Source organism: Raphanus sativus, chromosome 2 (genome assembly GCF_000801105.2).
Source record: "Raphanus sativus cultivar WK10039 chromosome 2, ASM80110v3, whole genome shotgun sequence".
In the NCBI taxonomy this organism is placed as follows: Eukaryota; Viridiplantae; Streptophyta; class Magnoliopsida; order Brassicales; family Brassicaceae; genus Raphanus; species Raphanus sativus.
In genome coordinates this window covers 36,121,662-36,148,720 of record NC_079512.1, presented here as the reverse complement: position 1 = coordinate 36,148,720, position 27,059 = coordinate 36,121,662, and the positions used below count along the sequence as shown (strand labels likewise).

Sequence of the window (27,059 nt, the reverse complement as noted above, 5' to 3'; positions counted from 1 at the left end):
TTTATATTAAAAATCACTAACCTGATCATTTTATACGAATTCAAAATCATATATAAACATAGCGATTATACACTTACAATTAGCCAGCCAAATAGAAATCTGGAAAGTTCTGAATAAAGAACCCAAAAAAGTTGGAACATAAACGTGCTTACAACTAAACTGGAAATTACAAATACGCGGACTCTACCCTCATCACCTAATCAACTATAAGTAAAGACCAATAAATTCAAACAAAAAAGGTACCATGTAGTAAAAACTAAAACTACTTAATTTATCTCTCCATTAATAGATCCATCCTAGCAACAAATACACACTGCATAATTTCACCAATTCCTTAATGCAACGCCAACATTTCTTGCAAACCTTTTTAACTTGACGTCTAAGTAACCTTTTCTCTCTAAGGATCTCAGGCTCTCACTGATGGTTGGGGAACACATGAATCATTGTCAACAACTCCGCTCCGTACCTAGAAGTGTCCACATTAATTTCCTATAACATTTGCGTGATTGATTTGTTCTAGGATTTACCCTTCCAACATTTCCTATAACATTTTAAAAGTATATAACATATCTAATTGTCATGTCCCCGCGCTTGCGCGGGGCTTCGTCCCTAGTATATAGAATTTTGAACTTTTAAAACAATCCAAATATAGCCAAGAAAATAAGAATCTCCATTCATCATTGATATTTATTAGTCACAGCGTTGCTTGATTGTTTTAGACGAACTAACACCGTTGATGTGAAGTCTTAATTGTCTCCTAAACATTATTGGATACTATAATCATTAATTAAATTTATTCTTTAAATAATGGTGGTCATTACATGTTGTTTAACAGACGGAGCATATACCCTAGTATCTTTATGAATGCATAACTAGAATTCGAATTTGGTAATACGCGTTAGTAGACAAAGAAACACATATTATTATTAATTAACAAGTAATATTTCAACAAATAACTGTATATGATTGTGTTTTATTGGTGAAAAGTTTACGACAGTGGAAATATTTGAACCCTAACCTCAACCCATGTATATATCCTTAAACAATAAACACTAAACACTAATATCAGCAAACTATCATTTTTTACTGCAATGTACAAACATTCTTAAAACAAATTTTAAAATACAAAATTCAGGGTTATGGAATTGTAGAGCTTTCCGCTCGTACCCAGACTACATGAATGAGCTATGAGCAGATCATCTCCAATTATACTAGATCCAAAATGTTCAAGTTTTCATGAAGGGCACTTTACATATACTATCGATGCATATGCAATGGAAAGAGATGGATCATACCAACTATAATCGATCAAAACAATTATAAATTAATGTTGCGTTGATAAAAAAAAACTAATGTTAAAATTTGGAAGAAAGAGAGGTTTCATAGCATTACCCAAGATGATCACTGCACCTAGTTAATTAATTGATATTAGCATCATAGTTCCATCTCTGAAGAATACAGCTTCCTCGTGCATTTTTTCATATACATCATGTCGTCTGAAAGAAAGTAAATCCATTTTGGTTTTTAAGTTCTGATAGTAGTTAACGCTTCTATTTTTTTTAAAGATACTGTATGATTTTGCATGAACTATTGTAGTTTAGTTGGTTGTTTGTGTGCGGCTAAAAAAGCTCATAAAACAAATCATCAGAAAAAAATGAAACGAGATCAGGGATATGGGTTTTTAGTCATTATCTTGCTGGTGCAACAATGTCTAGTTGTTATTTGTACTTATGTAAATAGATTTATGACCATTAAACCTAAATAAACCTGTAATTTGTTGAAATTATTGCATGTTCTCGTGCTAGTTCAACAGGAAGAAAAGAGGAGTAGCAAGAGCAAAAATAACCACAAAAACAAAAGATGGACAGGCGTTTGCTGGTTCCGGTTCTATTACATCATGACGCAATCATGGGACCCATAGTATATTCTCTCTTTCACTTTGGTGGCGGTGTCTCGTCTTTTTGTAGCCATGGTGGGTCCATTCCGTCGCCAATATGTATCAACTAGTATAATCTCATTAAGATACATTTGGGGTGTGACTGATTTGTCCCAATCAAGTGGAAAACAATTTCAGCTCATTTACTCCAAAAAGTTGAAAAATGTAATGAAACTAGAGTAAAGTATTCCTCTAATTTTTATGAGATGAAAATATTTCTTCCAACTTTATTACTTTTCATTCCTCCCATTTCCACTTTATCCCTATTTTTTTCACCATTTTACTCCACTACTTAACCAATCATACTCCAAAGTTTTGGACTAATAATCAGACATAATTATCAATATGTCCGGTCGTATTTTGCTGCCGATGATGTATTCATAGGTGAGATGATAACGATGGAACTAACATACTTTTAATGAAATGAAAAAAATGAAATGAGAAATGTACTTCCTGTAACAGAGTAAACATTTTGTTAACCTTCGAACAAATCAAGTCTAACAACACATGTTTCTTGATATAAAAAATACAACAAGTAAATACATTCACAATTATTTACAAAATGTGTTATAGTTTGTAGTATTGATATTACCGATACACAACATATACTTAAAAGATGGTAAATATATCAAGGGAGGAAAAATAATGGAATATTAAAGCATTTTTATCGCAAAAACCCACTTGGGTTTTTTTATTTTTATTTTATTTTTTTGGTATAATTAAAAAATGAAAAATAAATCGTTCGCGGGCTGCTACGTGTCAATGAAATCTACAAACAGTACAAAAAAACAGACCATAAACGCTTCTTATTTTGCGACTTTTGATTTTGGTTTTTGCAAAATAATATACCACCACCATAAAAACGCAGCAAGAGACTGCGATAATTATGCTCTTATATATCTACTTTATTAAAACAGAAGTACACGTATGGATTAACCCTACAAGTTGCACAGTATTTACGCCTAAATGCCACTGAGAATTAAATTAAACTACCTAATTTAATGCTTGTCTTTTCCAGTTGAGTTAATGTGTTGTCTTAATATAAATTAAGTTACCTATTTTAATGTTGTCTTTTCCGGTTGAGTTAATGTGTTGTCATAATATAAAATTTAATTTTCTTTCTCTACTAAATCAATTTCGAAAATATTTATAATTATATTAATGCTGTCTTTTCAGTTTAATAAATACATTTCCTAATTCTAAGTTTACCATATTTAATGATAATAAAAATCGCATATGATATGGTAGGAGATCACTATCTTTTAATATTCGAACCAAAACAATTTTTATGTTAAGTTTAAGTTTTTTCCATACATTATTCAAATTTATTTGTTATATAAATTTTTACTTTTATATTTTAAGAATTTTAATCTTTTAAACAATTCAAATGAGTTATCCGAACCAGAACATGAACCCAAATTATAAATACCGAATGAGGCTAAAACCTTTCACCCCAAAAATCTAAAACCCAAAGAGACCTGAATCAAACCCGAATGAATATCCGAACGCCCATCTCTACTATAAGATATAGAAACTGAATCACTTTATTTATTTTCAAAAAATTATTTTCCATTGATTTTCTCATTAGTCTACAGTAATTATGAAAACTAATTGTCAAAATCCAATCTGAAAATTATTGAACACGTAAGCCCATTTATAATGAATTAGCAGTTAGATCAAATATATATTATATTACATTTCATTTTCTTACAAATTATAATCTTAATTTTTATATGTCACAAATTTGTTAAAAGTCTAACAATTATTTATTCTTACAAATTTTATAAGTAACGTATCATGTTTAATAGCATATTAACCATATTGTGTATTTTCATACTTATCATTTAAAAACTTTGTTTGTTATATATCTTACACATACATCTAATCATATAAATGTTAGATTTGTTTAGGTGATCTCCACTGTCGGTGATACATTTTACGTTAAACGCAAAAATATAAAATTACTTAATTTAATATGATTACATTTACAAATATAACATTTAGTACACCCAAATTAAGATTTAAAATTAAATGCCGAGTGTGATTATTTTTTAACAAATTTATATTAATAGAAATTCCAAATATTTGGAATTCGAAAGAATTATGACCCACATCTATACTATTTTAATTAGGATAACTGAATTTATATAAGAATATTTTATTAAAATTTTAATTTTAATTTTTGTTATAACTGCAAAAATTAGTTTTCGATATAAATTTATTATCAAATATTACAAATACATCATTTAATACAAAAAAACTAAAAACAGAAGATAAATATCCGTGCGGTCGCACGGGTCAAGATCTAGTATATATATATATCACAAACTAATTAATCATTTTTATTGTAATCATCATTCTCGTTGGATCCTTTGGTCGTGGAGAGCCAGCAAAAAATGAACACGTGTGACACAATATTGCACGGCAATGCCATCAATAACATGTACTCTGCATGCAGGCATTACTAGCAATGAATTATACAAAATATTATTACTTTATTTCATTTTCAATCCATTATTAACATCAACATACCATTATCTTGTCTATCTATGATTCCATTTTCTCTTATAACAAACAAAGACGTTTCCACTGTCATAGACAACGACAAACCCGTAGAAATTCAATATAACTAATACAATGGGTTTGATTCTTATGTTTAGTGTCAAATTATTCGAAAAATGATTTAAATTGATTACATTTCCTGAGATGATATTATACTCCGTTTTGACTTCTTAGATATTTAAAATTATTTCCAAATCAAAGTTTAGCAGATTGAAATTTAGTGTCTAATGGAGAGAAATTTGGTATTTTATAAAAATTATGTTTGGAAATTTACATGCTCGAACTAAAACACATCCATCGTTTTTTTTCTGTTAGGGGTTTTATTAGCATATCGCATTTGCAGGTTTGCAATGTGCATATATACATATACATACATATATGTGTGTGTGTGCCTCATATATAATGTAAATGATATTTATTTATTTTAAATAAATAATATTTCGCTAAATAAATAGAATAAAGCTGAATAAAAATAAAGAAAAGGTTCGTATAGTGATATGTGCTACTCTGTGCATATAAATGGTATGAATCATGATGCATGCCTTTCACTGAATCTTGGGTTGAATTTTTCGTTTATTTCAGTTATTTGCTGACTTTAGAAAGAAAAATGCCGAACCATGGATGCAGTTTTGTATCGAGTTGGCTAAATTTTGTTTTCAAAGTTTCTTTTTATCTAACTATTATTGGTGGACGAAATTAGAGAGACACTGATTGATTGGAATGGGAATAACGTTGGTAACTAGCGGACAAGAGGGATTCACATGGAAGCTCTGCATAAAAAAAATCAATAATGGTGTTTGGTTCGAAATACAGTATTTTATAGACCACTGATTGTGAGAAGACACCGAACAAACGAAAATGATTTCTAACGAACTTAACCAACAATAGTAACACGGTTAAAAGTTAGTTCATGATAGGGGAATATGTGAACCTTTTTTTTCCATCTGGTATATATATTAAACCACGCATAGTACAAGGGAGGCCCATAAAACCACACGGTCCATACAGCAAAAGAACACAAACTAAGCCCACAAACGGGTTACACAGATTACATGGTTTAGGCCCAACTACAGCGCAACCAAATCCACCCAGATGCTGACACGTATGCGCCACGAGTAACACAGAGGGAGACGAAGATACACGCGTCGAAACAACGCAGACGTCTCCAAACTCCACCGCCTAAAGCTTTACGCCGGAGAACTGCTCATCTGCGTGAAAGCATGCACCGGAAAAACTACCGGGAAACAGAGATACCATCACGAACCCTTCTTCTTCATCACCATCGCCTTCATCCCCTGTGTTCCCAATGTCGGAGAGCATCAATCGACTGTCGAGATCCCATCTGACCCCTTACACCACGAACACCAAGAGAGAAGCTTCATACAACTCATCACCATCCTCCACCGGAGAGCCTCTATCGTCCTGTGACGAGATCTCTTCCGAACCATCCAATCCACTGAAACCAACCAGACCTTCAAATCCCAAGAAACAAGCCGGCGATAGGTGGTAGAGAAATCCACCTTCCCGGAAACTGAAGCCGGCGAAGCTGGCACTGTCGGAGCCGCCGCTTTCCAGAGTCAAAATCGGACGACCATTATAGATTAGGTGCGACGCCGAGGCTAAACCCGTACTAAAACTGAGACAAATCTAACAAAACTAAAATTAGAAAACACTAGAAGCAAAGAGCCGGACCGACAGTGGCTAGATAGCCAAGACCGCCGGCCGGAAACCTTTATCTTGTCGGTAGAGTTTGTTTAGAGAGAAGGCGGAGGAAAAATGAGAGAGAGGGTTTTTAAGTTAGGGGAATATGTGAACTTCAATATCATTATCATATATTGTTTTGAATAGTAAATTTAAAATTGTGTAGAGAAGACGTTCTGGTCTTAGGATTTTAAATGATCAGGGGTAGGAAAATCTGTAGACCTAGTATTGTTCTTATGCACGAAACTAATCTGTAAAACTAGGGACTAAGCATGATATTGAGACATGAATCGGCTTCGTGTCAAAACATAATTTCCTATCAGATTTTGATCACATCTTATATGGAGGAGCTTTCGTGCATTTAGTGTATGATGGTTACGTGGTCCAGCTTCACATGTGTCGCAACTCTGATTCAACTACTGGATTATATATTTTCTAAATTTAGTTGGGCTCAGCCCATAATATTTGCAAAGACACATTCTCTGTCAACGCTAAAGTCTCGAGTAATTAATTAATTAGTGGGTTATGTCTTTCGTAATTAGAAATGAACTCAAAATGAAGATTGAAGCCCATAATTATGAAACTACGAAAACTTAGATATTGTTTTATTCGAAGATTTTGATTGGGAAATAAAACTCAGTTTATGATAATTCTTGTGTATTTTAACATTTAAAGCCTGATAACTTTTTTTTTGCTTTTAAAGTGACAATGCCAATCTTAAACGAACCAACAGTTTATACTTTTTCCTATGTAATTGAGAAAAAACAATTTTGTTGTGTATTAATTTGTCAACAAGAATTTGTTGCATAGATAAATATGCACGTATAAAGCATGTTTTCTATAAAACTCCAAATAAATTAGTGATCCAAACAACTCGTCAATATAGTGACATACGTTTGGAATTAATTTTCATTTGTAATTATCGTTTTAAATTAATCAGTTATCTCCCCTTTTCCCAATATATATAAACATTTATCATATTTTTTCCGTTAATTATGCAAAAAAAAAGAGTGTTTCTGAAAACAAAGACAAAAGTAAAACCCAAGTTAAATTGTGGAAGTCAGTCACTTGTGTTCTGAGCTTCAAGAGGTGACACTGACGGCTCTTCACAACCATTCAAATCCCATTTGGCTTCGTCTTCTTCAGTTCTGTTCTACCACCACCATCCATGGCTTCCAGAATTGCTGATTCTCTCTTCGCCTTCACGGTAAAAATAAAAAAGTCTTCACCTTTCACATTCTTCTCTATTGCCCATCACTACTACTACTTGAGTTTCCCATCATCAATTTTGTTTCTTTGCTATTGGATTCTCCAGGGCCCACATCACTGTCTTCCTAGGGCTCCTAAGTTTGCTTCTTCTGCTCGTCTTTCTCCTGGTACTCCTCAAAGCTCTGCAAAGTTGTTGTCTTTCTTGTATGAATGCAGAGGGCTAATAATGTTAGTGAACCGTTCTATCAGGTGCGTATGCTGTGAGACCGATTGATATTCTGTTAAAAGGAACTAGAAGAACATTCCCTCTTCCTGCAAAGACAAGGACTGGATGTATAAAAGCTGTCTCTGTTCCTGTCGCACCTCCTCCATCTGCTGATAGTGCAGAAGACAGGGAACATTTAGCAGAGAGCTATGGATTCAAACAGATTGGGCAAGATCTTCCTGATAACGTCACCTTGAAAGATATCATGGATACTCTTCCCAAAGAGGTAATACAGCTTGGTCAGTAAGCGTTGTGTGTGATTGATACTGAACGTCTTCTTCTTCTTCAGGTGTTTGAGATTGATGATGTGAAAGCTTGGAAGTCTGTGTTGATATCCGTGACTTCCTACGCTTTGGGGCTCTTCATGATTGCTAAAGCTCCTTGGTATCTGCTTCCCTTGGCTTGGGCGTGGACTGGAACTGCTGTCACAGGGGTAAGTAAACCTCTCATTCATCCACTGTCTCTTCTCTATGTCGCCTAGTGTTACTTACTGTTAGTCTAAGTGCGTTGTTTCTTTCTTTCTTCTAGTTCTTTGTGATAGGTCATGATTGTGCTCATAAATCTTTTTCAAAGAACAAATTGGTTGAAGATATTGTGGGTACTCTAGCCTTCCTACCTCTTGTGTACCCGTATGAGCCGTGGCGGTTTAAGCATGACCGTCATCACGCCAAAACCAACATGTAACTCTTTACTTACTTATCTAGACTCTTAAAGGTATTCACAATGGGATAAGTGATGACTTTTGTTTCTCTATAGGTTAGTTCATGACACAGCTTGGCAACCAGTTCCACCAGAGGAGTTTGATTCAGCACCTGTTCTGAGAAAGGCAATCATTTTTGGATATGGCCCAATTAGGCCTTGGTTGTCCTAGCTCACTGGTATATTTATACATACATTAAGCTTTTACTCTATTCTTTTCGCTATATACTTTTTAGTTAACGATAGTAAGTGTTCTATCAGGGTGAACTGGCACTTCAATCTGAGCAAGTTCAGACCGAGTGAAGTGAATAGGGTGAAGATAAGTTTGGCTTGCGTTTTCGCCTTCATGGCCGTTGGGTGGCCACTGATCATATACAAAGTTGGTATCTTAGGATGGGTTAAGTTCTGGCTTATGCCGTGGTTGGGCTATCACTTTTGGGTAAATGCTTCTCTCTGTTCTCTCTGTTTTTGTTCGATAAAGATTTAGAAGCCACAATGGTGTTATTGTTTCTTCTATAGATGAGCACATTCACGATGGTTCATCACACGGCTCCACACATTCCTTTCAAGCCTGCTGATGAGTGGAACGCTGCTCAGGCTCAGCTCAACGGAACTGTTCATTGTGATTACCCTAGTTGGTAATGCATCTCCCTCTGCTAAGTTGGTGAAGTTAGTATTCTCTTTAATTTTTGAGATTTCTTGTTTGACTTTTTCATATGACAGGATTGAGATTTTGTGCCATGATATCAACGTACACATCCCGCATCACATTAGCCCTAGGATACCAAGCTACAATCTCCGTGCGGCTCATCAGTCTATACAAGAGAACTGGGGAAAGGTAATTAGCCACTTTCTTAATCTCATTATACATTTTCTTTATGACACTTTAAAAGAAGTTTCCCTGGTTTCTTGCTTTGCGTGATGTTGTTGGCAGTATACAAACTTGGCTACATGGAACTGGCGCTTGATGAAGACGATAATGACTGTGTGCCATGTCTATGACAAAGAGGAGAACTACATTCCTTTTGATAGGTTAGCCCCTGAAGAATCACAACCAATAACATTCCTCAAGAAAGCAATGCCTGACTACGCAGCCTGATTCATGGCAGCCTTTGTATTATTTTTTGAAATCGCCAATGATATTCACTATCTTGTAAGCTTTTCTAGCGATAAGCTTTCTCCTAATGTTTTTATACACTGCATCTTATAAACTTTATCAAAAAAAAAACGAAAACTGGCTACCCGTTTGCAATTCTATGATCACTTTCTTTGCTTGAACAAGTCTGTCTAAAGAGATAGATATCGTTTTTATTCTCTTTGATATGTCTTACCGTTTTTTTGGAACACATATTAATATATGTACTATTCTCTCGTCTTTACTTACAACCCTACAACATAAAAATCAATAAACAGTCTTAAGGCAAGGTAACATATAAACTAAATCGTCAGATTATCCTAATTGGCACAGTCTCATACTCCAACACCAACACTCTACTCGCTGAACAACGTAAACAACTGATCCCCACCAATGGAGCCTTGATCATAGCTTTTTTTTTTTAGCCTAGATCAATCACCACTCACACTACTCCCTCCTCCAGACATTCTCAGATCATCAATAACCCTAAATCTCCAGACTCATTCACCACACATATCTATTCCATCGTTATTGCGTCCCAACTCCTCACACACCAAACATATGAGAGACCCTATATCAACAATCTAATGCAACGTTATCTTTGCTTGGAACCAACTGTAACTATATAAGAACCAACTGTAACTTGAGATACACGCAATCATAATTTACACAAGAACATACATATCACATCGCTCGGAACAACAAAATAATAAAATTTGTGCAATATTCGTTGAATAACCCAAAAAAGAACAACAACAAATTAAACATATAGACTTCTATTATTACGCATAACATCTGATGGGTTTAGAAACCCTAGCAGAACATCTGCTGACTATACAAAAGGAAAACGTAAAAACTAAATCTGTAAACATTAAAGAGAAACAGAGACAAATAAAAACATCAATCCTCCACATCAAAGTGACGCCATATTTGTCAATAAGCTTCGCATGCAAGTCGCAGATGTACGTCGATTTCACCTCCTCCTCGTTAGTTAGCTCATAGTTATTACCTTGCGCCTTCTTCAGATGCCAATATTCATAAATATCGACTATTTCACCGTCTATTTCATAGACATCACCCCAACGAGCTTGTGAGACTTCAACCAAAAGCAAGACGAGGAAGACGACGCTGAACTTAGAGAACCTTGTAGTCATCGTTGTAGAATTGGGGCTTGTTTTGGTTCTCTGAGAGAGCGATCACACATGAGAGATCACGTAGACACATGTTTATTTATATATATTGTTTTCTCTGTTAGGAATTTTTTTAAATTATTTTATCTCTAATAACTTTTTGGGCCGGACTGTAATTTCCTTTTTAATAAGGAAAACTTTATTTTTTATTTGAGATTGTAATATTTTTATAAGATGAATAATTTTAAACTATTTATAAATAAGGAAATTGTTATCGAACTATTTATCTCAAGTATATTATTGTAACTTTTTCTCTATATTGATATTTTATTTGTTTGAGTGAAAGTAGGGATGGATGTTGGAACTCGGTTTAAATCTATTCGATTTTTTTTTTCTAAGGCTAGAGATTTAAATCCATTTTACATATTTTTAAATTTTGGTTAGGTTTGGATTTAATACCAACCAAATTATGTAAAAAACTACGATCACTTTTATTCTTTTGATTTTTTATTTATAAAAATATTATTTTTTGCTTTAAAAAACTGTAAATCATCAGATGATTCAGTCTCCGACACAACAAAGACGCTCTGCTCGCTGGACAACGCAAACAAGTGATCCCCACCAATGGAGCCATGATCATAACTTCTTTTCTTTTAACCTAGATCACTCACCACCACTTCACACTACTCCCTCCTCCAGACATCCTCAGATCATCAATAAACCCTAAATCCTCAAACTCATTCACCACACATCTATTCCATCTCTATCGCGTATGCAACATTAGCTTTTCTTGGAAACAAAGTTCAAACGAACCAAATATAACTTAAATACACAGTATAAGAACTTGTCGGTTGTCCAAAGACATTAATTAAAATAATAAGATTTGAGCAATGATTGAATACTCCAAAAAAAACAACAATCGATTATCGACTTGTATTGTTACACATAACATCTAATGGGTTTTGAAATCCTAGCAGAGCATCTGCTGACAATACAAAAGAAAATCTTGAAAACTAAATCTGTCAACAACAAAGAGAAACAAGCACACAGAAAAACATCAACCCTCCACATCAATTTGGCGCCGTATCTGTCCATTAGCTCCGCATGCAAGTCGCCGATGTAAGTAGATTTAACCTCCTCGTTGATCACGTCATCAATATCCTCGACCTTCTTCACATGCCAATGTTTATAAAATTCGACTATTTCACCGTCTATTTCATAGATAGTTGGCTCACCCCAACGAGCTTGTGAAACTTCAACAAAAAGCAAGACGAGGAAGGCGATGAAGATGATCTTTGGGAACCGAGTAGTCATGATCGTTGGAGAATTAGAGCTTGTTTTGTTTCTTCGAGAGAAATATCAGTGGAGAGATCACATCTATACATCATACATGTGTTATTTATATATATGTTGTGATTTCCTTTTTCTAATTAGTAAATTATTTCTAACTATTTATCTTAAATAACATCTTGTAACTTTTTTTGGATTATTATTTCCTTTTGTACAAGGAAAATTTTAAAACTGTATATATCACAAACAATATTTTGTAACTTTTTAATATGGGATTGTAATTTCCCTTTTCTAAATGTAAACAATTTCAAACTACTTAGCACAAAAAATATTATAGAAATATTATGGGAGAAAAAGTAATTGGCCTCAAATAGCAATTTTTATTTTTTTTTGTCGTAAAAATAGTTTTCAAATAATAAATAACCAAAATAACACATTTTTATTTTGAAAATTTTAATATTTATTTTTATATTTAAAAATTTGAACAATTTCTAATCCTAAAACCCTACATTTTAACTATAAACTTAAGTATTAAATTAGTTAACCAAAAGGTTATAAATATGTATTTACCCTTTAATAAAATTTATTTTGATCATATTTTTTTATTGTGATGTTATTTTTGTGATAAAAATTTAAAATGACTATCTAAGAGAATTTCTCCATGTATGTTTTGAAGACTACTGTTATAGCAAAATACGTTGGTGTAATCTATCTCTATTATAATTTTCTTTTTCAAAAATAAAAATAACAAAATACATTGTCGAAGATGGTCTAAGATATTCATATGAATGATATCCTCTGACTGGTATAGAGAGTTACTTCAAGTTGACAAAACAAGGACAACAAAAACCCTTTCTAGTCTCCGTAAAAACCCTAAGCCTGGTGGGTCTCCGATGGCGAGCCTTCGATGCATTCGCGAGTTGAGCCGCCGCGCCACGACGGTTTTCTCGATCAACCAGACGCGCTCGATCTCTTCACTTCGGGGATTAGAGCTTTCCGGTACCAGCATTACTCACGAGGCCCCAGTACAGAATCGATCTCTCGCTAGGGACTTCCCTTGGTACAGTCGTTCCCAAGGTCGCCATTTCGCTTCGAAAACAAACGATACTGATGAAAGCAGCGATGGAGAAGATGAGGAGGAGTACGAGGATTCGGCGGAGATGGAAGTAGAAAGGGAATATTCACCGGCGGAGAAAGTGGAGGCGGCGGCGGAGATAGGGTACAAGGTGATGGGTCCTCTCAAACCTTCGGAGCGACTCTTCAAACCCTACGAGCCTGTCTTTGCCGTTGTTCAGGTTTCGTGTCTGCTCAGACAAAAAAAAAAACTCCCTAGTTTCATTTCAACTCTCTCGCTGATGATGTTGAATGTTTTGATTCACACTCTCTCGCTGTAGATTGGTTCGCATCAGTTCAAAGTAAGCAACGGAGACTCTATTTTCACTGAGAAGTTGAAATTCTGTGACATCAATGATAAGGTATGCTCTTCTTCTTCTTCTTCTTGAAGATTGTTACATTTGTTTATGTTTTGTAATTGTTGTTAAATCTTGTCTCTTTTGGCAGCTGACACTGACGAAGGTTCTTCTATTGGGATCGGCAAGCCAGACGATTATTGGTAGGCCTGTCTTGCCTGATGCCACTGTTCATGCTGTTGTGGAAGAGCATGTAAGTTGTCTCTTTGTCTTGCTACGTCTATTATAAAAGTTACTAGGGAAGCTGTGCATATGAAAGAAAAAATTGACAATTGAAAATAGCATATTGCTGAGAGTGTATTACTCAGGAAAATTATTTTCATGAGAATTTGCTTGCTGCATCTGATGATGGGTGAGACATAAACTTAATAAGCTAATGCTAGGAGTTTGAATGAAAGCCTTGAGGAATACTGTATGGACTACAAGTTGTTAGATTAGTCCTCATCTATTGTTTGGTGGCCACATAATTAATGAATGTCTTGATGTAGAATAGGTGAGGCGTAGAAGGATTTTACTCATGTACTAATAGCTTGCTGTCATCCCCGTGCGTCTAACTAGTTTGAAAACCTTTTTGTGTGAGTGACAGGCATTGGATGAAAAAGTGCTCATTTTCAAAAAGAAACGAAGGAAGAATTATAGGAGAACCACAGGACATCGACAGGTATCCCTTATTTGTTTCAGCTTTGTCAGTTCCTTTCTTTTCAACATGTATGTTTGTTGTTTTTGATCATTTAACGCTTGCTTGATGTCCAGGAATTAACAAAGTTGAGAATAACGGATATCCAAGGAATTGAGAAACCAGAACCAGAGATTGTCCGTAAGCCTTCCAAGTCGGCTGATACAGAGCAACCAGAGGCTGAGCTAGTTGGTTGAAGAGAAGAACTGCTTTTTTCTCTTTCTTGCTGATGCCACGACTACTAGTGGCTTAAAGGACGAAAAGGCCTTGGTAATTACTAATTACTAGGCTCCTAAGATATGAACGTGATTGCCTTAGTTATCTCGTTCAACTCCACTGTTTGATTATGCTCTTATTTGTATTGGAACTCGCTCAAGCTTCTTGATTTTGTTTGTTTTTTGTTTCAAAATTCATGAATAAAGATATGCCGGAACAGTGGTCTTACTCGGCTTTTGTGCTGTTAAATGTATACATGTTGAATTTTTGTTCTTAATTTTAAGCATAAAATGATATACGAAAATAAAATAAAAAATAAAATGATATTTCGAATATGGTTATTCAGATAATTTTCTAGTTACTGCGTTAAAATATGATATATCCAGATACGTAGCGGGCCAGGTAAGGACACGACCCGAGCCGGGTGGGCCGAGTCGGATAGTATCATATGGGTGAAGTCAATTAAAATAGTGTACTAGTAGAAGATAAACACACGGCGGCTTCGTCTCCGTGCGTTTCGCAAATGGCCGTCACTTTAGTTACATCCGTTGCTTCTTCTTCTGCTCGATTCCATTTCCGTTCCTTCTCTTCCTCTCCGTCACCACTCTCCTCGAGTTTCCTCCGATTCCGGTTACCACTCGCTCTCGCCGTAACGCCTCTTTACCATTCTTCTAGAGGAAGAGCCATGGCCCACACACTCGCACAAGCTACTCTCGGCTTCACTCAGGCCAACTCCGTCGATCATCCAAAGGTTGTCATTCATTCGATTTCTCTATAATCGATTCTAGTCACTGTTTCGTTGATTTGTTAGTTTAGTGATTCGATTGCGTTCGAGTTTGTTTGACTATTTTATGTGACTGTTGACCGGATTTTGATTCGTCTGATTAGGTCTCATTCGCGGCGAAGGACATCGACGTGACGGAGTGGAAAGGTGACATACTCGCCGTTGGCGTGACGGAGAAAGACATGGCCAAGGACGTGAACTCCAAGTTCCAGAAGCCGATACTGAGCAAGCTCGACGCTCACTTGGGTGGACTTCTTGCTGACGTCTCTTCCGAGGAAGATTTCTCCGGGAAACCAGGACAATCAACTGTTCTTAGACTCCCGGGTCTCGCGTCTAAGCGTGTGGGTCTGATTGGTCTTGGAAAATCCGCCTCGTCTCCTTCGGCTTTTCAGAGTCTCGGCGAGGCTGTTGCTGCAGCTGCAAAAGCTTCTCAAGCTAGTAGCGTTGCAGTTGTTCTCGCCTCCTCAGAGTCTAATGAATCGAAGCTCACTTCTGCTTCAGCTATTGCTTCAGGAACAGTGCTTGGTTTGTTTGAAGACAGCAGGTATAAGTCTGAGTCAAAGAAACCATCTCTCAAATCTGTGGATATCATTGGCTTTGGAACTGGACCTGAACTAGAAAAGAAGCTTAAGTATGCTCAAGATGTTTCTTATGGCGTGATTTTCGGGAGGGAACTCGTTAATTCACCAGCCAACGTTCTCACCCCTGGTATATGGATTGTTTTTGGAGCATCATACTGTTAATATGTGTGTGTATTGAAGTTTATAACGTCATTGTATCTCTATACAGCTGTACTAGCTGAGGAGGCCTCAAATCTGGCTTCCATGTACAGTGATGTCATGACTGCAAACATCTTGAATGAGGAGCAATGCAAAGAGTTGAAGATGGGTTCTTATCTTGCTGTTGCTGCTGCTTCAGCTAATCCACCTCGTTTCATCCACCTTGTCTACAAACCTTCTAGTGGCCCTGTCAAGACCAAACTTGCTCTTGTTGGAAAAGGATTGACATTTGACAGGTAATCAACTAGTGCAGTTGTCTCCTGTTCACCTTTACCTTTGTTGCATCAATATCTTTTTATTACTGTGCTTATTGTTTGTTGACCATATGCTTTTTATTCACAGTGGTGGCTACAACATTAAGACCGGACCAGGTTGCTTAATTGAGCTCATGAAATTTGATATGGGAGGTTCAGCTGCTGTTCTTGGCGCTGCGAAGGCCATTGGTCAAATTAAGCCTCCCGGTGTTGAGGTTAATCACACGAAACTTGAGTTTCTGAGTTAACGAGAATGTTCTTTAACAATTGCCTTTTTGCACAATTAGGTGCACTTCATTGTCGCAGCGTGTGAGAATATGATAAGTGGTACTGGAATGAGACCTGGAGATGTCATCACAGCCTCAAACGGAAAGACAATTGAGGTATCATAAACACTATTTCCTGTAGGAGTCCAGCTTCAAACACTTCTGAGATTTCTTTTGTTTTCTCTTTACAACAAACTAATTTGTTGGCGGTATTGTGCAGGTTAACAACACAGATGCCGAAGGGCGACTAACACTGGCAGATGCTCTGGTTTATGCTTGCAACCAGGGCGTCGATAAGGTATCGCTTGAGATACTTTATTCATTTATTGATACATAGAAGCTATAGAAGGCTAATTCAGACATTGTTTCTGTTGGTTTTTGCTAAAACTTTTGAATAATATATGCAGATTGTTGACCTTGCAACGTTGACTGGAGCTTGTATTATTGCTCTTGGAAATTCCATGGCAGGTACGTAGGTTTGTGTATAATTACATTCATTCATGATGATTGAATGTTGATATTTTTTTTTTCTGCAGGCATATATACGCCTAGTGATGAGCTTGCAAAGGAGGTAATTGCTGCATCAGAAAGAAGCGGGGAGAAGCTATGGAGAATGCCGATGGAAGAGAGTTACTGGGAGATGATGAAATCAGGTGTTGCAGATATGGTTAACACTGGAGGCCGTGCAGGTGGATCAATCACCGCGGCTCTCTTCTTGAAACAGGTGAGAAGTGTAGAAACCAATAGCAGATTCTAATACTTGCACTTTAGTTATCTAACGAAGAACCGGGGTGTGGTGAATGGTTGCAGTTTGTGGACGAGAAGGTAGAGTGGATGCACATAGATATGGCTGGACCGGTGTGGAACGAGAAGAAGAAAGCTGCGACCGGGTTTGGAGTTGCGACTCTCGTTGAGTGGGTACAAAACAATTCTTCTTCGTAAAGATGAAACCTCATGATCAGAGACCAATCATTGTGCCCCCGAATAATTTACTTTAGATATTGATGGGCTTATTCCGTTCTCATTGTTTTCCTTTCCTTTTGGCGTCTCCTTGTTATGGAGAGTCTTCATATGAACGCATGATCTATGATAGATAGTGAGATAATATTTCAAAGAAACAAAAACTTGGGGTTTTTTTGGAGCAGAATTTTTAAGCTTCTTGTTCATCTTAGAACAAAATAAACAATAGTTATTTCCTTTGAATAAGTTTAAGCAGGCTCTTAGAAAAACAGAGCTCATGTGCACAACAATACAATCAGCATTTTTCAAAAGCTTTAAGCAAAAGACAGGAACAAGTGTTCTAGCTTTCCTCTTCTTGGGCAGGAGCAGGAACAGGAGGAGTAGGTTCAAGCATTCTTACAGAACGAGGAAGCAAAAACTCAGCAAACACAGGGTAGTGAGACGAAGGGTACAACTCGTCGACCTTATCATTTACCACCTCGCACATCACGGGAACTACAGACCTACCTCTGTAGAGTATCCAATCCGTGTGTAGATCTTGCGTCTGTCTGTCCCAGCAGAGACACAGAGCTCTGAATATTAGCTTCAGGAACTCGACCGTTCCCTGCTTGTCACCTAACCAAAGTCCCCAATATGTTATGATATATGGAACCCTAGAGATAATTGATTCTAATGGCTCATGAGAGGGTGAGTAATGTTTCATTCTATGTACCTTTGAAACCATGATATGTTCTTACGAGGGCCACATTTTTTCGTACTCGGGCACTTGGCCATGCGTCTCTCATGTCCCCTACCACACCGTGCTCTCTGCAAGTTAGATGAATACCCAAAATACCATCTATCAGCACAGCAGTCCAAGGAGTATTAACATTTCGAGTTGCAACAGGTTGAACAAGGTGTGTAGCTATTATTGCATTACGTAGAAGCACTGAAAGGAAACTCTCTTTGAGGTCAGTGAAAAGCAAACATACTTGTGAAGTTAGTTACCTAGATCTGCCCAAGAGAAACCTTCCGGTTGTTGATTCCTTCTGTGTGTTGAATCCTCCACAGTACACAACGGGTAAGGTGGGAGGTAACGATGCCATGTGTTGCCATGTGAGAAGAGCACTTCGCCTACGGGCACGAGGACTGATTTCATCCAAGTTTGTGTTGACTATCTGAAACGAAAAACCTGGCGGCTCCACTTGTCTCAGTTGGAATGTGTAGGCAGCTTGTCAAAGAAACACACAAAAATCCTGATATATAAATCTAATAACAGTTTAGCCAGACATCAACCACACACACACACACACAGTAATCAGGATATGGCCCATGTAGCTATACAAGGAACATCAGAACCCCATGCCTTGCTTCCAGGGACCGAAGGAGACTCTGACAACCAAAATGTTCCACCCTCCAGTAGCTCTACCTTCAATTAGCATTTAGTATATAATTAAACCGGGATCAAGAAGGTGGCATTGATGTAGTTCTTTAAAAAAAAAAAAAAAGCATATTACCTTTTCCTTGTTGTAGAAGATGGTGCAAGATTCATCAGTGGGATCCTGAGGCCCTTTTCTCGATGTGCCAAATTGATCATACGCTGCAAGCCAAGAAGAGTACCATCATTATCTCTTTAAGTTCAAGGACACGATGCAATTTGAAGTATTGTCAAGGCATGTGGAAATGGAAGAAGCTAGGCTTCATGGTTCTCAGCTATAAGGAAGGCAGTAACAAAGAAAAGAAACAGTATACAAAATGCCACCATCGTCTCAAAGAAATCGCAGCAGCAAGGATGTGGAAATGTGAGAATAACATGCAGACACATCAAGTGCAAATCAGATTTAAGCAACACTAACATATATACTAAAAATAGAATCTAGATCTAGATCTCCATAGATTCACATTATAAAAAAGAAAAAAGATAGTATGTACCTGGCAAACCCTGCTGAATATAATCTAACTGCGACTTCACACCTACACATGAAGATCAAAAACAAATGAACAAATATTACAGCATTCATTCATACTGAATAAGCAAAATATGAAGAAGCAAGAGAGATCTAACAAGCTACTGATTCATCCATGGAAAGAAAGAGAAAGAGAGAACCTTGTTGGGTGCAGAGAATAATGGGGGAGTAACTGGTGATGACACTGAGACACAAATCTTTCCTCTTGTCCCATGAATTAGGGCTTTCTTCAGGTTGATCATCATGAAGATTGAATGTCATCACACTCAAAGAGACACTCATTCTTCTTGTCTCTTCTATCTTCTCTCCGTTGTTTTTGGTTTTTGGCTGGCTTTGTAAATAATAAACGAATAAAAAACAAAGGTCTCTCTTTCACATCAGGCTCATCGTCGTGACCTACACTAATTATTTTCAATCTTTAGTCTTAAACGGTGAGTTCAAGGTGAGAAACAGCTCAGAAATCAAAATCATCATTATTAATATTTATTTAATAGTATTATATTGCGCGAATTAGTACTTGACCTTCTTCTTACAAACTCTTATCAACAGTGAAGACTATGGGTCTTGCAAATTTGACGAATTTTACCGGAAAGTCATGCCCTTTTGATGATACTATTACTGTATATATCATTACCAAACCATTGTCAGAGCTATTGTCCTGCAAAAAATAATACTAGTTATAAACAGTTCTTTCTCTAAACCTTACATGTATATGTATATCATTAGATATCAAATGAGAAGATGAATAAATCGAAAAAAGAAAAAGAGATAATAAAAACAGAAGAGGGAGAAGAATTCAAACAACTAACCGTCGGAGGAGAATGACGGACCGGTGAACTCGTCGGCGATTTTATTTTTGTTGGTCGCTCTTTCTATTTTTTTTTCTTCTTCTTTTAGAGGGTTTTGATATATAAAAATAGGGAAAAATATTATTTTTACACTCTTTTGTTTCGAACCCGAGACACATGATAGCGGTAAATTTTAGATTAACCACTACAGCAGTGAAGAAGTTGGTGAATGTGGTAAGAAGTCACACCAGACCGTACCAAACCGGAAGAGTTGTAATTTAACAACTGAACCGGGATGTTAAATATAAAAGACGGGACGACGTCGTTTGACGAAATATCCAAAACGCGGCACTTAAGCTCCCGTCCTCTCTTCTCCTCTCCCACCAAACTATCCGACAAAGAGAGAAAAAGGAACCCTAATAATAATCTCTCTCTCAAATCTCAAAAAAGGTCTGATCTTTCTCTTCTCTCTCTCGCTCTCTCTCTTTACTTACTTGCAGAGAAGAAACGAGAAGGGGGGCTTTTCCCTTTCTAAAATCATCTCTCTCTTCCCTCGTATCTTCCTCCTTTTCATGTCTTCTCAAGTCGCCGACTCTCATCCAGGGTTGTTGCTGCCTCAAACCCTAGTCTCTGAAACTTCTTCTCCGTTGGATCTCTCTCTCAATCAGATTACCTGTATGTGCCGAATATGAGTGACAAGAAGGTAACTTTCCCACTTGTTCTCTCCTCTCCCTCTTGAGTTTAGGGTTTTAGTTCTCACTGTCTAGAACGATACATAGTTACATTCGAAGCTCACACGACGACACGAGTGAATCTTGTTTCGCATAGATTTTGTTATTGTCGTTTATGAAGTGTTTGATCTGTTTCCGACAAAAAGATATGAACTTTAAGCGGACAAAACATAGTATCAGTTAATGTTTTTCCGCTTTGATAATCTGTTAAGTGATAATAAAGTTGTGATTTTTATGTAGCTTCCACTTTGTTTATGTTGGTTGTTATATTGTAGTTTCTCTCTCTAAGGCTCAATGTGTATGTGTGAGGCTATACTTAATCTTTCAGATTTTGTTTAAGTTGCTATAAATGATATCTATTTACTTACTGACACTTTGCTATGATTATTTTTGTTCGGTGCAGGTATTTGTGTTTGGATCCTTTACAGAACATGAAACAAGGTCATTACTTGAGCAGCAGAAACCCGTTAAGGCTCCTCAGAATCATAAAGAAAAGTCTCTAGGGAGTATACAGTTCGGCTCCTTGAATCTTGTTACCGAACGTTCTCCAGTTAACACTAATGGCGAGTTGAAGAAGGCTCAGGCTGCTGATGGAGTAGTTAAATCTCGACCCTCCAGCTCTCATAAAGAAGATAAAAGTTTACAGTCTGCTGTGTCTCAAAAGAGACTCGATGCTTCCAGCTCTCATAAGGAAGATAAAAGTTTTCAATCTGCTGTGTCTCAGAAGAGACTTGATGCTCCTAGACCTTCAAGCTCCGATAAGATCAATGACAAAGTTGCAAAACTCCCTGGGAAACACTCTTCAGGAGTCCCGGAGCATGTGGTAGAAAACGGAACTATCAAAGAGGTCTCTCAAAGAAAACCTCTCAACAATGGTGTGGCGGTGAAGGCTGGTTTGGAGAAGTTGTGTGTATCAGATGGTGAAAGTGATTCTTTGTATAAAGCTTCAAGCTCAAAGTTCCAAGCCCTGGAAAGCGAAGTTTTGTTAAGTGATTCTTCTTCATCTGGCAGCAGCATACCGAGAAAGAGTAACCAGATGGTTCATACTGAACCTGCTCTGCCTGTTAAAGACTTTACACCAAGAGGATTGATAAACGCTGGAAACTTGTGCTTCCTGAATGCAACATTGCAGGCTTTACTCTCTTGCTCTCCGTTTGTGCAGCTCCTCCAAGGAATACAACTCCAAGATATTCCAAAGGTTTCTAGCCATTCTTGTTTCTCTCTATGCTTTCAATAGATATATGTTGTCTGATCGTGATTGTTTCATGTTGTGTGTTCTCAGACTGAGTCTCCAACTTTAGCTGCATTTTCCGAGTTCATATCTGAACTAGATGTGCCAAGCAGTTCAAGCTTCAGAAATAACATTGCTGTAGTTGAGTTCGGTAGACCTTTTACACCAGCCATGTTTGAAGCGGTCCTTAGAAACTTTACCCCAGATGTTCTCAACAACATGTCTGGTCGGCCAAGGTTTGTGTGACTTTTATTTACAAGAGTCTGAATGTTTGTTGTTCCTATGTTTATTAGCCAACTGATTCCAACATATTGTGTTGAGTGTTGACAGGCAGGAAGATGCTCAGGAATTTTTGAGCTTTATAATGGACCAAATGCACGATGAGTTGCTGAAACTCAGGGAAGAGTCCCCCAGGCTTACTGGCTCGAAGTCATCTGTTCTTTCTTCTGCCAGCGATGATGATGAATGGGAAACAGTTGGACCCAAAAACAAATCTGCTGTGACAAGAACACAAAGCTTTGTTCCTTCTGAGCTCAGTGATATATTCGGTGGGGAGCTCAGAAGCGTAGTGAAGGCACAAGGTATAAAAATAGTTGGGAAAGAGTTTCTCTTGCTTCATTAACCAACCACTTATATGTCATTAATGTGAAACAGGGAACAAAGATTCTGCTACTGTACAGCCATATCTCTTACTCCACCTCGATATTCACCCGGAAGCCGTGTGTACGATTGAAGATGCGTTGCATTTGTTTTCTGCTCCAGAAGATCTTGAAGGGTATCGAGCCTCTGTTACTGGGAAGGTAAACTATTGAATCTGTTGGATGTTAGCAGCATAGGCCACAGGGTTTAATGATTGGCCTATTTGCTTGTTTGAGTTATTTTATTTCAGGCTGGTGTAGTGAGTGCTAGAAAGTCGATAAAGATACAGAAGCTCTCAAAGATAATGATACTGCACCTTATGCGTTTTAGCTACGGAAACCAAGGGAGTACTAAGCTCCACAAACCTGTTCACTTTCCCCTTGAGCTCAACCTAGGCCGCTACCTTCTTGCTTCTTCTCCTTCCAACGGGGTAAATTACATTTTTTAAAACAGAACTGTCTTTGTGATATTCTTTGAATTATTACTTAGTCAAGTCTCTTCCTTCTTATAGGGTTTAAAATATGAACTTGTGGCAACGATTACCCACCACGGAAGGGATCCCTCGAAAGGCCACTACACCGCAGATGCTCGAAGAAAGAACAATCAATGGCTTAGGTTCGATGATGCATCTGTAACTGCCATAGGGCCAAAACAGGTTTTGCACGACCAAGCCTATGTTCTGTTCTACAAACAAGTTTAAAGAGAATCAAAAACAATCATGTTTCCATTGTCTGGGAAATGAGAGGAGCAAAACATCTTTCTTGGCTTTAGTTTCTTGTATTTTGAGTTCTCTCATATAAAAACTATGAAGCAGAGAATCTCAATAGGTAAATAGGTTTTAGAGAACCTGGTTTACATGAAAGTTTTGTTTTTGATTCCTTGAGATGGGAATGTTTTAATGTTATTCATACGTTTATTATTATTTCAGACTTATAAATTATCCTAAAACTTGGCTTGTGCTACTTAGCATCTTTCTTCTTATAGATGGGGGAACACATCAATAAAATTATAGCGATCAAATGAAAAATTATGGTTAGCTCTGGTAATTACTATGGATCATAGTTCAGAGATTTGGTTAGCTGATCAAGATCATGCTTTAGTAATCCGGTTTAAACAACATTGAAGCTTGACACCATGGTCTTCCAAGACTAACAAAGAATTACTTTTATTTTGATCAATACATTAGAAGTTGCAACAGTAGATTTAAAGTAGCGACTAGTAAGGCCGTAGAGCACCAACACTTTATCCAGAAAGCCATAGCGTCTTAAGTTCTGGTCCCAAATCTCATGGCACAATGTAGCCTGCCACATAAGGAACATTAACACACTAGGATAGCAAAAAAAAACAATTGAAAATAGACCTTCCGTTTTTACAAGATTACAGCCATGAAAGTATGAAGCTGCTTAATGGATAACAGACTTACTTCCACACTTGGTACCATGAGCGAGAGGCCTCCCACAAAAGGAAGTAACAAGAACAACCTTAGTCATGTCTATCATCTTTTCAACTGAGGCTGTGATACGGCCACATGCGCAGGGGATGTCTGATCTCTTAACAACTATGCAGCATGCTGCGGATGGGTTTACCTTTGGGCCAGGACGCTGGACGTAGACAGCACATTCTCTCATCAGACCCTCGATGTCTCCTTGGCACGTCCCTTCCCCTGGAACTAGCATTTCTCCTAAGAGTATAAGGATCATTGTTAGACCAATCAAAACACGAGAGCCTGTAGCCATTTAAGTGTGAATCTAGTGAGTGTGGCTTTGAATGAAGTTGTTTAGGGGCCTGGTGTTTATATACTGGCTTAGCAAAATAACAGACAGTAGGCCTTGTGAATTTTTTTTTTATGTTGAGACAGTAGGCTTTACTATGATTGGTGTCATGTGACAAAAGAGCTGGAAATTTGTGTGAGATTCTGATTACTTTCCTCGTAACTACAACTACATGGGCAGCCAATGCATGGACTCTTATATATGAGAAAATGTAAGTAAATGACAAACTAACACTAAACCCAAAAATGAAAAGAACAAAACAAATTGAACAAGTTAAAGTGGTATTAAGCCGCAGTTACAAGCAAAAATGGGTTTATTAGCCACTGTCCAAAATTAAAACCTAATCAAAACTTTAATAAATCACGTTGTTTGCAGATATTCTCAAGGGTTTGTTGAAGCTAATCTTGCTGCAACTTATGGGCTACAGGTTTTAGCAAAAAAAAAAAAAAAACTTATGGGCTAAAGGTCGACGAGACACTCTTCTGCGTTTTGCTCCCTAGGAGATTTGTAGAGTTGTCATTGTTCTCAGTATTTATAGAAAACGTCTTGTATTTTTAAGAGTGTTCGTAAATACCCCAAAGTTTTCTTGGGTTTGTAAAAAGAAAAAACTTTTCTACCACCTAAATGGCCCCCATTATAACTGCCCAGTATAACAGTACTACACGCAATTATGAATGTCGTTAAAACCAAACTGAACAAACTTGCTTACATAATCAAACCACGATTTGGAAGTATATCTGATATCTGTGTTAGGTTTGTTAGTTTACAAACAGATGATCATATATGGATATGGTTTTATCTGATTTAGTTTACTTCCTCCAATTTAATCAAGTTTTATATGTTCCTAGCTAGTTGTGTCTCGATACATACATCCAGCGCCGGTCCAAACTAGGACCCTAAGCCAAAATAAAAGTATGTATGTATGTAGCAAAAATAACAAAAGTTAAAAACACATAATGATATATTGATGTTAATGTTTATTAGAACATCTGTATATATATTTGCTTTGTTAGTCTTTTTTTTTTACAACAATATCAGCTAATGCCCAAGAGCATCTTCAACCCTATACTATATTTGTCTCTATACTCTATAATAGAGTAAAATCTACTCCAACCCATTTCTATTTCTTCCTCTAAAATAGCAATCCTCTATAATAGAGACATATTTTTTTATTTGCAAAATGATTTTTTTAACTTTTTGTGATTATAATTAAAATACATGTTTATAGATAAATATAATTCTTTTTACATATAATAACACAGTTTCAGTTTACATAATAATTTTTAAATTTTCACAATTATAAATAATCAAAAATAAAAATACTATTAATTTATTCAAAATTTAAAAAATTAACAAATGAAATTTAACGTTTTATTTTAACTGAAACTAAAATTAAAATTTAACTATTAAAAGTTTTACATATATTTAACATATTAATAAAAATCTTTAAGTTCAACCTAAATATTAATCAATATTTATTTCTCACTTCGAAATGCATTAACAAATTACTTATGTAAAAATATAGTATTATGGTTAGGTAATGTCTACTTTATTTTATTTTATTATATATGATAGCTTTTTGTAATAAAAATTTTAGTTTAAATAATATTACAATTTTATGAAAATTAAAAAGATTACATGATTGGGTGAATTTTCAATATTTATAAATAAAATGTTTTAATTGTAAAATTATAAAAGAATCTTTTAAGAATATTCCTTTTTAGAAGAACAAATAGAGAAATACATTACAGAAGAATACATCTCTATTATAGAGTTCTTCTATTATAAAAGAAAAAATAAGGAAATACATTGGAGATGGTCTAAGAACCGACCAACAGACTCTACTAAAATATTGATGTTTTCTTTTAAGTTTATGCAATTTACTACGTTACGGTAACACTCATCTTTATTTATACACTTCACAGAGATATACTGAGTAATCTTTAGTCCATCTTCTTCTGTTGAGTATTGTTTATTGTTAATACTCGTCCTAAGAAATCAATGGCGTCTAAGAATCGATTTAGTTGGAAAACGGACCAACAAAGCAAACTAGAAAATATGTTCACTTCACGACAACTTGGAATATACTTAACAAATCATTTGGATTCTTATATATATATTTTTTTTAAATATGTATAGTGTATATGTGTGTGTGTGTGTGTATGTGGGAATAGTATATAGTAGATATACGGCCTGTATTTAGTCAGCTAAGTGGCCAACCCCATCAACCCATACCATGATTTTTATCGTTAGTTAAATACCTACTAATTAAATAGTTAAAATTCTAGAAAGTTGAAACATTTCAGTAAAGAGATAGTCATGTACAGGACATCTAAAAAACACATGATTATCATGCAACGTAACACAACAACACTAGTAACACTCGCCGATTATCAGCCTAGTAGTCTCAAGGAATCCAGCTGCTGCCGATACAGCATAAAAAATCTTGGGTATGGTACGTTCTATAAAGTAAAAATTCGCAATCTTTCGCTTGAGGTGTATCAGATTTGATCAAATATATTGTCCAAACTTATACACACTGTATAGTTCTTTCGTATTCCAAAAGCTATATATATATATATTTTTTGAAACACACTTATATTAAATAATAAAACCAAAGT

At 36.3% G+C, this 27,059-nt stretch overlaps 5 protein-coding genes and 1 pseudogene across 6 annotated transcripts; 4 read left to right on the top strand and 2 right to left on the bottom strand.

Annotated features, from left to right (window-relative positions):
• Positions 1 to 7,202: 7,202 nt before the first annotated feature.
• On the top strand, positions 7,203 to 9,670 carry LOC130494289 (omega-6 fatty acid desaturase, chloroplastic-like; annotated as a pseudogene).
• A 3,068-nt stretch (positions 9,671 to 12,738) lies between these two features.
• On the top strand, positions 12,739 to 14,554 carry LOC108839808 (50S ribosomal protein L21, mitochondrial). The gene is made up of 5 exons (XM_018612583.2): positions 12,739 to 13,222; positions 13,322 to 13,402; positions 13,488 to 13,589; positions 13,983 to 14,057; positions 14,150 to 14,554. Exons 1-5 carry the CDS (start codon positions 12,821 to 12,823, stop codon positions 14,267 to 14,269), a joined length of 780 nt encoding a protein of 259 aa, XP_018468085.1. The 5' UTR covers positions 12,739 to 12,820; the 3' UTR covers positions 14,270 to 14,554.
• Positions 14,555 to 14,758: 204 nt separating this feature from the next.
• Positions 14,759 to 17,518, top strand: LOC108842150 (leucine aminopeptidase 2, chloroplastic). The gene is made up of 9 exons (XM_018614976.1): positions 14,759 to 15,039; positions 15,177 to 15,780; positions 15,862 to 16,087; positions 16,194 to 16,320; positions 16,393 to 16,488; positions 16,592 to 16,669; positions 16,779 to 16,839; positions 16,908 to 17,095; positions 17,182 to 17,518. The coding sequence occupies exons 1-9, from the start codon at positions 14,812 to 14,814 to the stop codon at positions 17,311 to 17,313; spliced, it is 1,740 nt and encodes a 579-aa protein (XP_018470478.1). The 5' UTR covers positions 14,759 to 14,811; the 3' UTR covers positions 17,314 to 17,518.
• Positions 17,519 to 20,204, bottom strand: LOC108842151 (uncharacterized). 2 transcript variants are annotated; one of them, XM_057003471.1, is made up of 9 exons: positions 20,087 to 20,204; positions 19,800 to 19,935; positions 19,418 to 19,678; positions 19,243 to 19,284; positions 18,828 to 18,910; positions 18,639 to 18,739; positions 18,319 to 18,534; positions 18,044 to 18,138; positions 17,519 to 17,946 (listed from the first exon to the last, which is right to left on the bottom strand). In XM_057003471.1, exons 3-9 carry the CDS (start codon positions 19,557 to 19,559, stop codon positions 17,672 to 17,674), a joined length of 954 nt encoding a protein of 317 aa, XP_056859451.1. In that variant the 5' UTR covers positions 19,560 to 19,678; positions 19,800 to 19,935; positions 20,087 to 20,204; the 3' UTR covers positions 17,519 to 17,671. The 2 variants fall into 2 exon arrangements, with proteins under 2 accessions (XP_056859451.1, XP_056859450.1); XM_057003470.1 differs by having other exon boundaries at positions 19,418 to 19,673.
• Positions 20,205 to 20,427: 223 nt separating this feature from the next.
• On the top strand, positions 20,428 to 23,588 carry LOC108842149 (ubiquitin carboxyl-terminal hydrolase 24). Its single transcript, XM_018614975.2, has 7 exons — positions 20,428 to 20,768; positions 21,200 to 21,994; positions 22,079 to 22,263; positions 22,358 to 22,608; positions 22,682 to 22,827; positions 22,917 to 23,096; positions 23,178 to 23,588. Exons 1-7 carry the CDS (start codon positions 20,754 to 20,756, stop codon positions 23,364 to 23,366), a joined length of 1,761 nt encoding a protein of 586 aa, XP_018470477.1. The 5' UTR covers positions 20,428 to 20,753; the 3' UTR covers positions 23,367 to 23,588.
• A 121-nt stretch (positions 23,589 to 23,709) lies between these two features.
• On the bottom strand, positions 23,710 to 24,807 carry LOC108839554 (uncharacterized). The gene is made up of 2 exons (XM_018612308.2): positions 24,090 to 24,807; positions 23,710 to 23,967 (listed from the first exon to the last, which is right to left on the bottom strand). Exons 1-2 carry the CDS (start codon positions 24,400 to 24,402, stop codon positions 23,951 to 23,953), a joined length of 330 nt encoding a protein of 109 aa, XP_018467810.1. The 5' UTR covers positions 24,403 to 24,807; the 3' UTR covers positions 23,710 to 23,950.
• Positions 24,808 to 27,059: the final 2,252 nt, after the last annotated feature.